General features: G+C 41.5%; 1 protein-coding gene across 3 annotated transcripts in view; it reads right to left on the bottom strand.

The window, feature by feature from the left end:
• Positions 1–11,302, bottom strand: part of KRAS (KRAS proto-oncogene, GTPase) — a 45,842-nt gene extending 34,540 nt beyond the window's left edge. The window contains exons 1-2 of one of the 3 annotated variants that reach the window (XM_034936164.2): positions 11,002–11,302; positions 5,521–5,642 (exon numbers count right to left, since the gene is read on the bottom strand). In XM_034936164.2, coding sequence (XP_034792055.1) covers positions 5,521–5,631 — 111 coding nt within the window. In that variant the 5' untranslated portion in view covers positions 5,632–5,642; positions 11,002–11,302. Of the gene's footprint in view, positions 1–5,520; positions 5,643–10,988 lie in introns of all 3 variants that reach the window. The other 2 variants (XM_057299487.2, XM_034936161.2) reach the window with 2 other exon arrangements.
• Positions 11,303–14,214: the final 2,912 nt, after the last annotated feature.

Raw genomic sequence — 14,214 nt, 5'->3', positions numbered from 1 at the left:
AACATGGTGAAACCCCGTCTCTACTAAAAACACAAAAAGTAGTTGGGTGTGGTGGTGCATGCCTGTAATCCCAGCTACCCAGGAGGCTGAGGCAGGAGAATGGCTGGAACCCAGGAGGTGGAGGCTGCAGTGAGCCAAGATCGCGCCACTGCACTCCAGCCTGGGCAACAGAGCGAGACTCCATCTCAAAAACAAAAAAAAAAAATTAATAGAAATAGTGAAAATAAAATATTTGAAAGGATTAAGGAGGGACACACTAACTACCTTAGATACTTTTTTCAATGTTTTATTTTGAAAAAATTTCAAACCTATAGAAAAGTAGTAAAAAATAGTACAGCGAATAGCCTCAGCCTCCCAAAGTGCTATTACAGGCATGAACCACCACACCTGGCTTATTTCTACTAATTTCTATATTAAGATCCCAATAATTTAACTGTTCCATAACCTACACATTATGAAATAATAATGGTTAAGAGACGCCAGAAATGTAATGCTCTTAAGTATAAAGCCTCTAAATTAAGTCATATATAATTAGCATGATTGCCTAGAAACACTGCTCTTCAAAATAAAGTGGGCCATCCATATCCATGGGTACTGCATCTACAGATTCAACCAATTATGGATAGAAGATATTCTGAGGAAAAAAATCCATGAAGTTCCGAAAACTAAAACTTGAATTTGCCATGTACTGAGTACTACGCTGAACCCACATGAATGAACTGATGTGCAGGCATTGTAATAGGTATTACAAGAAATCTAGAGATACCTAAAAGTAATAAGCTCCATGAAGGCAGGAATCTGGTCTGTTTTGTGCCTCAGTGTATCTCTAGCCCACAGGAAGACTGCATGGTACAAAGTGGGCAGTGAAGAACATTTCTAGGATTAAGGAATTAGTTGTATTGTTAAAACCAGAATCTTAGGAGATTCCAAACCATAAAATCATTTTTCCCTTTCACTTACTTCCATTACCAACTTCCATTTGTATGTTTTTAAAGCTTTGGATTTATAAACACCCAAGGTAGAAAAAAACCATGACCAGTAAAGTTTTATATTCAGGTCTTAATAAATACTTATTCTTAATTTGACCCAAATACAGTACCTGAGTTTTCTGTTAGTTTATTCTAAAAATCAGGTGCTCACAACTATTCTACAGTCCTATAAAACTCTACAAAATGTGCACTTTCACAATTTGCCACTTCTGAATAGGACCCTCCTATCATCCCCTGTAACACACCACCAAGCCTTGGACTCCATTAAGCAGCTCCTGAGTGCATGCAAAGAAGCTCAGAGGGCCACACTGCTGCCTTTTAGTCCCTTCAACAAAGTAAGCTCAGTAAGTGTTAACAACTGAACCACCCTATTTTCTTATATACCGCCTCGTTTCCTTTCTTAGTTCACTATACTCACCTACTTAGTTAGGCCTAACTAATACAGACAGTAATCTTTATATTAATATTAGCAGAGAGTAAAAATGATACTTTAAGTTTTTTGAAATCAATCATATAAAATAAGACTTTTAAATAAAACGAATATATTTATAAATTAATGACACCCAAAATTTAAACAGCGAAACTACACAAACTTAGGATTTCATTGTTACTTGTTATAAAGCAAATAATTTGACCAGTAGAGGGCACTCACAAAAGTGGGGAGAGCTTCACAGCCTTGAAGAGAAATGATTTATAAAATTGCTGTGTGTCTCTGATTTTAAAAACAGAATGTTTTAATAGAAGACTGGAGTAAGCTAACATATTATTAATGTACAAAAGGTAAAGTTTAAATCTTTGTTATACTTGAAAATCTAACATAAACCTTATGTCAGGGACATGAATTTGACAATTTAAAGGATGTTTAAAGCTACAGGTTAACATATCAAGGTTTGGACCTTAACACCATTGAGGTTTGGGGTCAGATAACCCTGTTGTGGGGGCTTTCCCGTGCACTGCAGGAAGTTTAATATTAGGTTGGTGCAAAGGTAACTGCAGCTTTGCCATTTAAAGTAATAGCATCTACTCAATAGATGCCAGTAGCAGTACTCTCTCCCCAAGTTGTGGCAACCAAAAACATCTCCAGATGTTGCCAAATGTCCCCTGGAGGGCAGTCACCCAACCATCCCTCATTGATTACTAAAGATATATGTATAAACTCAGAAGAATAGCAGCTTACAAATTACATAAGGCTTTTCTTATACCAGTCTTCAGTATCAGTTTAATTTTACAAATTTTCTCTCTATAATCTACATACTTCATTCGTAGGTAAAATGAATTCTACAATGAACATGGAAAAATAAAAGAAACTGAAAACTGATAAACTTTGGTAAATAAATACTCTACAGCTCAGAACACTAAAGATGAAACAAACCAATCCAATGATTAATCTGGTCTTCCTTACTGAACAGGAAACTGTTCCATCAAAGAGGGGCATAATACTTGAGCTGAATTATAAGTGCCACAATAAAAGCATGCTGATGTCAAACAATTAGAGCCTGGGAAAAAATACTTCCTGCTATATTTATTCTTACTAGCATATTATATACAGTAGATACTTTATATTTGGTAAGTGATCAACTAATCATTCTGATCTCTGTAACTACCTACATTTTTTTAAAACGAGACTTTTCCTCTTCCACCAAATTTTACCTTAGAAAAAAAACTTCAGGGTTTTGATAATAAGTGATCTCTGAACTATAAAGGTATATATTTCTAGCCAAGTATTGTGTTTGGGGGCTATTTTGAGTTTTCAATAATCTTGCCCTAATAACAAGGTATTTCATTATCTCTTTAGTGGGCTTCATAAAAGATAACAATATATACTTCACAATACAAGTAAAGGTGATTATGTGCACAGCCTCGAATACAAACAGACTCCATCTATGTGTCATACCTGAATGATTTTACATCATACCTTTGCCACTAAGTTGCCATTAGATAGCAGGCTAAGTTCAAATTTTGGTATACTTACAAATCTGAATTAGTCTCCATTAGTAAATATTTTCTTAATTTGAAAGATAGCTAATTTTCAGTTTTAAAAAGTTATACAAGAGTACAGTGCAAATTCTACTTAACTTGGTCTCAGAGAATTTAAATTCAAATCCTACCACTTATTAGCTACGTATCCTTAGATGAGTTACAACCTCTCAGAGACATTATTGAAAGAAAAAATAGCCACCCTCCTTACTATCTCTTAGTGTAAATTTTGCAAAATCTAAATCACCAAAAAATACAGTATTACTTGATTTAAATTTTTAAAAAATTTATTTCCATTTTAAATGTAGAAAAACTGCTAATAATTCCAAAATGTGCAGTCATATCCTTTCTAATTTTCTCTCTGACCCACACTGATTGGTAAATACCAATCAAAACCTGCAATGGCAGTGAAATCCCCATATCCTCCTAAATTTTTAACTTTTTACAATAACATGGAGTCAGCATTTCCATTTAACCAACTATTTAACTACTAAGTTCTCCTGCCTTTCTTACAGTTTAACTACACCAAGAACTTAATGTAATGTGTCAGTTACCTCAGAGACTCATTGTAACTTGGGAGATAAGAGATAATCTCAGATACCTTTTCCCAGGTGACTAAACTACGTCAGGGACCGTCAGTTTCAAAGTTCACAGGTAACCAATGCTTCCCAGAGTCAAGTCTTCTGGTTTGGCAGAAATCATAAGCAGAGTTATAGGTTTAAGTTTATAAACTTTTTCAACCTTCCGCCCAAATAAAGGCTTAACTGTTAGCTTTATTTCTTCAACATTTATATTGCATTTTAACAATCATTAGCAAAAGGTTTCCTAACCCACTTTATCACATTCATGACGTCATGCTGTATATACTCATATAGCACTCATGACCTCTGATTGGAAACAAAGTGTAATGGAATTTCTCAGATTTTCAGGGAAGACAGACAGCATTTCCAGTAAAATCACCTTCCAAAATCCCAGGAAAACTTTCAGGCATAAAGTGAATTATATTAAAACTTCCTTTTACATCTGATTTAAATAGTAGAGTCTGCCAAGTAACCCTAAATTTGCAATACAGATTAAAATGGGTGCACTATTCAAACCTCTTCAAAGAAACAAAACTATAGTACACATTGAATTAACTTGTCAAAAGTAAATATACAGAGACTATTGCATAGGCAGTCTACTTCAATTAGACTGTTCCCCTTTACTGCTGTAAATTCTTAAAACTGGAAGCCAAATAAAGTTGCTTCTATGTTTAAATCAAATCTTTGCAAATAGGCATTATTTCTCCACTTTTTTACAGTACCAAAAATACGTGACGTTTCCTTATGATTAGTTATCTAATCAATTCTCCGGGTTCTAAACTGCATAAATATCTTCCCAAGGCCACCAATGCCCTCAGAACTTGCCTCAGTGCAAAGTGTTTCTTCAAGACATTACACAGTACAGTACGTTAATAAGGCACTTTGACCTGTTCTAGATTTCACAGCTTGGAACTTGAAGAAAGTTCTTAGAAATTTTTCAGAACTGATTTTTTTAAATTAGTACACTAGATGTAGAATAAATGCTAAAGGATTAGGACTGCTTAATCCAGGGTAAAGAAGCCTAAGAAATAATCTAACAATATAGGGCTATTTCAAAGACAAGGCGATATGCTTATTTTCCATCTCCACTGATGTTAAATTTAACATGAAGATTCAAATTATGTGCAAAATATGCTAATAAATATGTTCTGAAAATGAGTTAACAAGGACAGTTGGGGAATGTCCCCTCCTGGAGGTCTTTGAGATTAAATAAATCCTCATCTGCTTGGGATGGAAGTTCTACTACATGACCTTCAAGGTGTCTTACAGGTTGTTACTTATCATTCTGCTGCTGGTCTTTGGTAAATTTTCATTAAACTAAAAACATCTGAAAATAATCCTCAAAAACATGGTAACAATTTAAATTTACTCAAGGAATTTTTTTTTAAATCCTAGTATTTCCTTGAGTAAATTTAAAAATGACAACAAAGCAAAGGTAAAGTTGGTAATAGTACCTTTATATAAATCACACCTTAGGCAAATAATTCATTTTGTAAAATTTATCCGGTAGTTGTAGGTTCTCTAATGTTGAGAAGAAGATAGGAAAATACTGCTGATGAAGTTTAAAAAAATCAACCATCAAACAATTATATTTCACTAGTACAATTAAAGCTAACCTTTACATATGATGTCACAATACCAAGAAACCCATAAAAATAAAAGTTACAATAAAAAGATTGTCTTTTAGGTCCAAATAGGAAACAAATTTCTACCCTCTCACAAAACTCTGAAATACACTTCCAATCAGAATGCACAGAGAGTGAACATCATGGACCTGACATACTCCCAAGGAAAGTAAAGTTCCCATATTAATGGTTACATATAACTTGAAACCCAAGGTGCATTTCAGATAACTTAACTTTCAGCATAATTATCTTGTAATAAGTACTCATGAAAATGGTCAGAGAAACCTTTATCTGTATCAAAGAATGGTCCTGCACCAGTAATATGCATAACATTAAAACAAGATTTACCTCTATTGTTGGATCATATTCGTCCACAAAATGATTCTGAATTAGCTGTATCGTCAAGGCACTCTTGCCTACGCCACCAGCTCCAACTACCACAAGTTTATATTCAGTCATTTTCAGCAGGCCTTATAATAAAAATAATGAAAATGTGACTATATTAGAACATGTCACACATAACGTTAATACACTATCAAATACTCCACCAGTACCTTTTAATACAAACTCACCTTTATATGAAAAATTATTTCAAAATACCTTACAAAATTCAATCATGAAAATTCCAGTTGACTACAGATGTGTATCGTAATGAACTGTACTTCATTTACAAACTCCTCCATCGACGCTTAAGAAAAATGCATAAATGCTACACAGACTGTTCTTTTATCTTAAAATCAAGTTGTTCTATCTAAACAGCCAGACTGCTGTTCTGCGGCGGCTAAAGGCTCTCAAAGGATCATATCACGACTTCACTCATCCAAGTGTCTAGCACAGTGCTCTACACCCTGTAGCACACCCTCACAAAAGTTGCTGACAGCTATCTCCACTCTTATTGTTACAGTTTTCCTAGTGGACCCCCACCTCTAAGTGTTAGAAGTCAATATGCAACAGCTACAGAAAAACTTTTAAAGCATCATGGCAGTAGTTCTCTTGGATAAATATTAACAGTAAGAATCAGATGAGAGTTGAGAGAATGAGTGTCAAATAAAGCTGGATTGTGTCATGGGGAAATAAAAATTTAAACACTGAGGCAAAGAAGAACAATATTCGATGACATTTTAATGTGTGAAATATCTCTGGGGAAAATAGGAGTCCGAGGTTGCAGTGAGCCGAGATCGCGCCACTGCACTCCAGCCTGGCGATAGAGCAAGACTCCATCTCAAAAAAAAAAAAAAATCTCTGGGGAAAATAAAGGCAAAACCAAGACAACTCCGAATTAACTGTTCAGTACAATACATAATCCTGTATCACCGCTGCACAAAAAAAGATGAAGATTAGAAAGCCGGGTGCGGCGGCTCATGCCTGTAATCCCAGCACTTTCAGAGGCCAAGGCCGGTGGATGACCTGAGGCCAGGAGTTCAAGACCAGCCTGGCCAATATGGTGAAACCCTATCTCTACTAAAAATACAAAAATTAATCAGGCGTGGTGGTGCTCTCCTGTAGTCCTAGCTACTGGGGAGGCTGAGGAAGGAGAATCACTTGAACCCGGGAGGCAGAGGTTGCAGTGAGCCCAGATCACACCACTGCACTCCAGATTGGGTGACAGAGTAAGACTCCATCTCAAAACAAACAAACAAACAAAAAGATTAGAGATAAACACTGTTTTTAGTAAGAAAACAGCTGTTAAGAGATGCAAGTGAGCCAGGCACGGTGGCTCATGCCTATAATCCTAGCACTTTGGGAGGCCGAGGAGGGTGGATCACGAGGTCAGGACATCAAGACCATCCTGGCTAACCCGGTGAAACCCCGTCTCTACTAAAAATACAAAAAAATTAGCCGGGCGTGGCGGCGGGCGCCTGTAGTCCCAGCTACTCGGGAGGCTGAGGCAGAAGAATGGCGTGAACCCAGGAGGCGGAGCTTGCAGTGAGCCGAGATCGCGCCACTGCACTCCAGCCTGGGCGACAGAGGGACTCCGTCTCAAAAAAAAAAAGATGCAAGTGAATATATCTCAGTAATCAGTAATCCATGTGACTGTTACTCTTTGCTTTTCATACACTGTCTCCCAACAGGTGCATGAATATTGACAGCTTGTATAACAAACACCATACAGAAAATAAAACATATTTTTTAGTTAGTTGTTTCAAATTTTTTGAAATAATATGAATGTTTAATTTCATCTCCTTTCCCTCATGTAACACATAATTATAAATAAAGAGAGAAATGCAGAAAAAAATGGGAGTAAATGCACAAGTATTTATTATAGGATGAGTAGCTCCAAATTAATGAATGTGCATATATTATAGATAAACACTAAATATACACAGCATCACAATTTACTGAAGACCAAAAATAATAATTTGGTTTCCCAAATGATAACATACTAACCTTACTCCTAAGCCCTGCCGCAAAAAGCACCACAGGCTAGAAAAATTGTATCACACACGGTCACGGTATAGTTCCCCGCCTTACTCTGCTCTACCTAGACTTACTGGCTGCTTGTCTAGGGTGAAGTTAACAACCACTACAAACATGTATCTTATCCCATTTGCCTCCACGCTTTATTTCAAATGTAGGCCAAAGCAATTAGGAATAGATGAGAATTACACTAAAATGTATCTTCTAGCTCTCTGCCTACCCCAACCTCCCCCCAACCAGTTTGCATAGCCTGAAACAGTTCTCAAAATGTGGTCCAGGAACCCCTCAGGTTACTAAGACTTTTCTGGTGTGCAAGAGGTCAAAACTGTTTTCATAATAACATTAAGATGTCCTTTACCCTTTTCACTCCCATTCTTTCACAAGTTTTCCAGATGTGTGATCATAATAGATTGAATGCAGATGCAGATATAAGAATCCATATCTTCCATTATGCCACATCATTAAAGAGATTTACTAAAGTGTGAAACAATACCACTCTTCTAAGTTTTGGTTTTGTTTTGGAAAATAGTTATTTTTCATAAAATATTTTATTCATGTTACCAAGTAATGGGCTTATTATTTCTATTTTTAAATGAATACATTTTTTAAAATTGTTTTAATTTCCAATACGGTAAATATTAATAAATCCCACACAAATCAAAGATTTTTTTTAATCCTCGATTTTTTTTTTTTTCTTTATAACAAGGTCTCACTATGTTGAGTACGCTGGTCTCCAACTCCTGGCCTCAAGCGATCCTCCCGCCTCAGTCTCCCAAAGTGCTGGGATTACAGATAAGAGCCAATGTGCCCGGAGTGTAGGCCAGGTGTGGTGGCCTGTAATCCTAGCACTTTGGGAGGCTTAGGCGGGCGGATCACCTGAGGTCAGGAGGTCGAGACCAGCCTGGCCAACATGGTGAAATCCCGTATCTAAAAATACAATTAGCCCGGTGGCGGGAGCCTGTAATCCCGGCTACTCGGGAAGCTGAGGCGGGAGAATCGCTTGAGCCTGAGAGTCGGAGGTAGTAGTGGGCCGAGATCGCGCCACTGCATTCCGGCCTGGGTGACAGAGTGAGACTCTCTCTCTCAAAAAAAGAAAGAGGGTAGAGGGGTCGTTAAGGCCAAGAAGTTTACTAGCCTAGGAAATACTGTGGACAGACATTGGATTAGAGTTTGTGTATATATATATGAATTCAGAGCCACATATATCTTCTGGTTTACTTGTCCATGCGGTGGTTGTTTCCAGAAAAAAAAAAAATTCCTTGAATGAGATTTTTAAAACCAAATCACATTTAAATCCACTAGAGAGAACTGGGTTCCAAAGGAGTCTTATCAAATGAAGATCATGGGCTGGGAGGGGCTCCCTCACCGAGAGTTAGAAAAGCTAGTAAGGAGTGGACTGGACTCGAATCCAACAATTTTGTAATGGAAGAAAATTCATTTTTATTTTTCATAAAACTGAATTACCATCTACCATCTCTTAAAAGCAAGTATACTGTGGATGGCTACAGTCTCAAAGTAAACTATTGTTAGCAACCATATTTGATATCTGTAGTCTATAACATGCAGAGTCAGCATTTTGGACCTCAGTCACTTCAGTGACACCAGTTTTATGGTTAATTCTGAGCTGATAATTACAAATAGACCTTTCCCATTTATAACTTATTTGTAAAATGATTTCTATTATAAACATAACATATACATTGTATAACAATTAGAAAACCTGTCTGTTTTGATGGATCTCAAGATTTAAGAAGGCTTAGACTTCAGCTATAAGATGCACATGCCACTATGGGAGGCCGAGGTGGGCAGATTACGAGGTGAGGAGTTCTAGACCAGCCTGACCAACATGGTGAAACCCCCGTCTCTACTAAAAATACAAAAAATTAGCCGGGCATGGCAGCAGACACCTGTAATCCCAGTTATTCGGGAGGCTGAGGCAGGAGAATTGCTTGAACGGAGGAGGCAGAGGTTGCAGTGAGCCGAGACGGCGCCACTGCACTCCAGCCTGGGCAACAGAGCAGATGGAGACCATCCTGACCAACATGATGAAACTCTGTCTCTACTAAAAATACAAAAATTAGCTGGGCATGGTGGCGTGCACCTACTAGTCCCAGCTACTCGGGAGGCTGAGGCAGGAGAATTGCTTGAACCCAGGAGGCGGAGGTTTCAGTGAGCCGATACCACGCCATTGCACTCCAGCCTGGGCAACAGAGCGAGACTGTGTCTCAAAAAAAAAAAAAAAAAAAAAAAAAAAAGGAGATGCACATGTTTAAGTCTATTTCAGGCGGTTAGCTGGTGGATTGCTACAATTCCTCTGTTAAGTTTAAAAAATCATGTAAGTGCTGTTTTGGAGTACTGTAATAACTCTTGAAATGTAGAACACATCTGCAAAATGAGGGTAGTATAAAAGAGATGAGGGGATGAGGGTAATACATAAGAAACAAGGGAAAGGACAAGAACAGGTAAATTAAACTTCAAGTACTATTTTTGCTATTGCTGTCTACACTCAACTAGCAAGGAAAAAGCCTTGCTTCTGCTCTGCGGGTTTTCTTCGGGTTTAACTTGACCAAGCAAAACAGACCATCTGGGATTAACTTTTTCCTTTTCACTGTAGGTCACAGGCTCTACGTGTAGGGTGTTGGCCACCTGTTCTTCCACCATCTCTACCTCCACCTCCTCCTTTGTGGCCACAGCAATGTCACAGCCCATACATGGGGGAGGGGAGCAGTCAGGAACTCGGAGGCAGATGCATTTTTTTCCAAACACAATAACCTCAAACAGTGGTCTCTAAGCACTTTCCTATGCTCTTCCAAAACGTGACCTCCCCTCTTACTCACATATCCCCTACACACGGAAAAGGACCACTATCCGTCCAGCCTGCGCTCGAGGGAGAAGTTTATACCTTCGTCCTAGAGATGCCAAATGCAGCAGGGAAGGCTGGACCGAGGCAGCCGAGTGCTGGAAAGGGAGGCAAGAGGTGCGGGAGCGGGGAGAGGGGGAGGGGAGGCCGGGGCGCCGCGGGAGTAACCTCCACCGCACCCCACCGCTCCGAGGGGCAGCCGGCCCGGCCCGAGTTTCTCCCCAGAAGCCTCCAGCCGCGGCTCTCGGGGAGGAGGAAGGAAGGGGTTCCCCGTCCAGGAAGCAGCACCAGCGGCGACCGCCTCCAGCCTCACCCTCCTCAGCCCCGCACCGCCCATTCCTCACTCCCCGCGCCGCCGCGTCCGCGCGCCTACCCCCTGCAGACCCCTCTCACCCCGCCCGCCCCGGCCCCGCGCCCGCGCCCCCCACCCGCCCCTCCGGGGACCCCTAATTCATTCACTCGCCGCCGGCCCCGCCCGGCGCCGGCAAAGAGGGTCGGGACCCGGGCAGGGGCCCAGGAGGGGTGGTCCGCTCCGTACCTCTCTCCCGCACCTGGGAGCCGCTGAGCCTCTGGCCCCGCCGCCGCCTTCAGTGCCTGCGCCGCGCTCGCTCCCAGTCCGAAATGGCGGGGGCCGGGAGTACTGGCCGAGCCGCCGCCACCGTCGCCGCCGCCACTGCCGCCGCCGCTGCTGCCTCCGCCGCCGCGGCCGCCGCCTAGGAAAATCGAGCTCCGAGCACACCGATGAGTTCGGGGCCGGGCGGCCGCAGAGGGCAGAGCTATCGATGCGTTCCGCGCTCGATTCCTCTTCAGACGGGCGTACGAGAGGGAGCGGCTGAGGGCGGTGTGGGAAGAGGGAAGGGGGGAGGCAGCGAGCGCCGGCGGGGAGAAGGAGGGGGCCGGGCCGGGCCGGCGGGGGAGGAGCGGGGGCCGGGCCGGCGGAGGAAGGGGTGGCTGGGGCGGTCTAGGGTGGGGAGCCGGGCCGGCTGGAGAGCGGGTCTGGGCGGCGCCTTGGCGGGAGGAGGGACTGCCGGACCCACGCGGCGGCCCGCCCCCTGCCTAGCCGCAAGGTCGTCCCCGCAGCCGCCAATTCTGACCCGGAGCGGGACCGGACCGCGGCGGGCTGTGCGGATGCCACCAGGGAGACGCCGCGAGCGGCCACTCCACGAGCGGCCCCGCCGCCCCGCTGACCGGTCTCCACAGAGAAGCTGCGAAGAGCACCCCGCCACCCTCGGGGTCGGCCTATACTGGCGCGCATCCATTTACTATCATTGACTGCATGTAAATAAACAAGCAGTCACCGAAAGTGGGAGGCGACTTCGGGGACTTAGGGAGACCGAGCGGACGATTTCCCACACCGGGGCTGTCTGATCGCCGCCCCGATTATTATCAGCCTCAGCACTTGGGCTGGGAATTTAGCCCCAGGCCCAAACAAACACGACCGACCCTTTCAACGCTAATCTTCTCGGGTCAGGAGGCTTGTGATATTTTGCTATCTTTCTTGATATTTTGAACCCATCACAAGGTCTCTAAACAGGGACTTCGCTTATACCCAGGGCCCCTGAAATCACAAACAAAAGACAACTGTTTTTAAGTAGAGGTGGCCTTGGTAGTTTAGACCTGAGGAGAGTCATTCAAACATTAATTAGAAGACAGATTAATCAGTTAAAGTTCGTGGAGTTAAGACATTAAACAATGGGGCAATTAAACATGCTAGCATACCCGGAGTCTGTGTTGATAAACTACCTAGAAATGTATCTTGGGAGAGTCTTGAGGATTGAGGGCTGGAAAAGCAGCGCCTGTACCTGATAGGATCGCCCCTCCTCCGAGACTTTCAGTTCCATTCCTCTAGTCCACATCATAAACCACCAATAAAGCTGAATTTAAATCCCAGCTATTATGTCTGTTAACCAAGGCTTTACATCAACTGTCATCCTTTCCTTTCTACTCTTACACGGGCTGTAATCTGCAAGGTTTATTCCAGTCTCCCCCTCCTAGCGCCAGGTGGAAGGGGCAGAAGAGAAAAGTGAAAGACAGGGAAGGGGAGAAAATGTGCCTACTCTATGTTAAGTATAAGCTAAATCTTTTGCACTTATCGTATCATCTTATTTAATCATCATGACAACCTTATGAGGTAAAATACTTTTTACCGTTTTACAAATGAAGAAACAGATTTAGAGGTTAAAACGTTGGCACAAGTTCACATAGTTAAAAAATGGAGTATACTTCATGTCGGATCATAGTCACTCTACTCCCAGATCATCAGTGGCCCTCATTCCACTTGACATAAAAGCAAAATTCTTCTCAAAAATCCTACATGGCCTTAAATTATTTGATATCCCCTACCCTCTTCTCTGAACTCTCATCCTACTGTTCTCCCTTCCTTACTTACGTAGATAAACATTGGTTACTGGCTGTTCCTTGAAAATGCCAGGCAGGCGTCTTCCTCAGGGAATATGCACTTGCTACCCCTCTGGCACCTCATTTAAATCTTTGTTCCAAAGTGTTTTTAAAAGGAGATCTTCCCTAAAAAGATCATCTTTGATACTGTAATTTCGCCCTTGTCCCAGATCTGTCTCTTTTCCTACTTTTTCTCCAGAGCTCTCATCACCTTCAATAATACACTATCTATTTTGTTTTCTTGTCTCTCTACCATCAGAATGTAAGCTCCATGAGGGCATGGGTTTTGGTCTGTTTCATTTACTGCTAAATTTCCAGCACCTAAGACAGTCTCTGACACAAAAAGGCATTCAATAAATATTTATGGAATGTTGAATGAGTGAATCTGTGGACCCTCTGTGGATTCTAAATCCTAATCCATGAACTCTGTGACTCTAAATCCTTACTTTAGACAGAGTGTCAAACCTCCTGTCAATCTCTGTCTTCATCTTAACAAAATCTGCTTTGAAACTTAGGTCACCTTCTGATAAGCCACATTCCGTGCAGCTCAGAGATACTTATCTCGTACATAATAGACACAAGGAATTCTTAAATGAATGAATTTGCGCTTATGTGTATGCTACTTTGTGGTCACTCAAGCATAAATCACAGATTTATTTTGTACAACATCAAATGCATGATAAGTTCTTGTTTCCTCTTACAGCTGTGAATATGATGTTCTTCCTATAGTTGATGTTCCATACATCTTAAAAGGACTATAATATAGAAGAGGGGAAAGCTTTATATAGCACTTTTATGCTGATTATAAAAATTCTGGCATTAGCAGAAACCTAATCCATCCACATGGTCTCAGTTATCATCTAGGCTCATGATTCGTAAAGCAAATCTGCATCCAACCATTTGTTCCACACACCCCACACTCCAGTTTTACCTCAGACACTTTCTCTTTCCTTTTCACTTCCACAGCAATTTATACATATGGTATGTCAGGTCTTTCTGCCGTTCAGTCCTGGGTACTTTCTTAGAAGCTGGCACCACCTCCTTGCAACATTACCTTTCTTTCCTTAACATAGAGGTCTCAAGGGTAAATGCTTTAGGAATCACCTGCCATGCCTACCAAAAATGCAAGTTCCTAGGCCCCTCACCCAGATATTTTATTCAGTTGGTCTAAGGTAGACCAGTAATCTTCATTTTTAGCAAATCAAATGATCCTAAACTGGTAGTTCACTGTGTGCACATTGAGAAACTCTGATGTAGATATTCAAATTCTTGGCACCTGCACTTTCTACTGTCTTCAGGGGTTCCTCTTTCTCGAGCCTGGTGGCTCCCTTGAACAGTCTTCCTGGCTCTCCCTTCCCTTGCTCTCT

The sequence above is a fragment of the Pan paniscus genome, chromosome 10 (genome assembly GCF_029289425.2).
Source record: "Pan paniscus chromosome 10, NHGRI_mPanPan1-v2.0_pri, whole genome shotgun sequence".
Classification (NCBI taxonomy): domain Eukaryota; kingdom Metazoa; phylum Chordata; class Mammalia; order Primates; family Hominidae; genus Pan; species Pan paniscus.
This window is presented reverse-complemented; position numbering and strand designations above follow the sequence as displayed.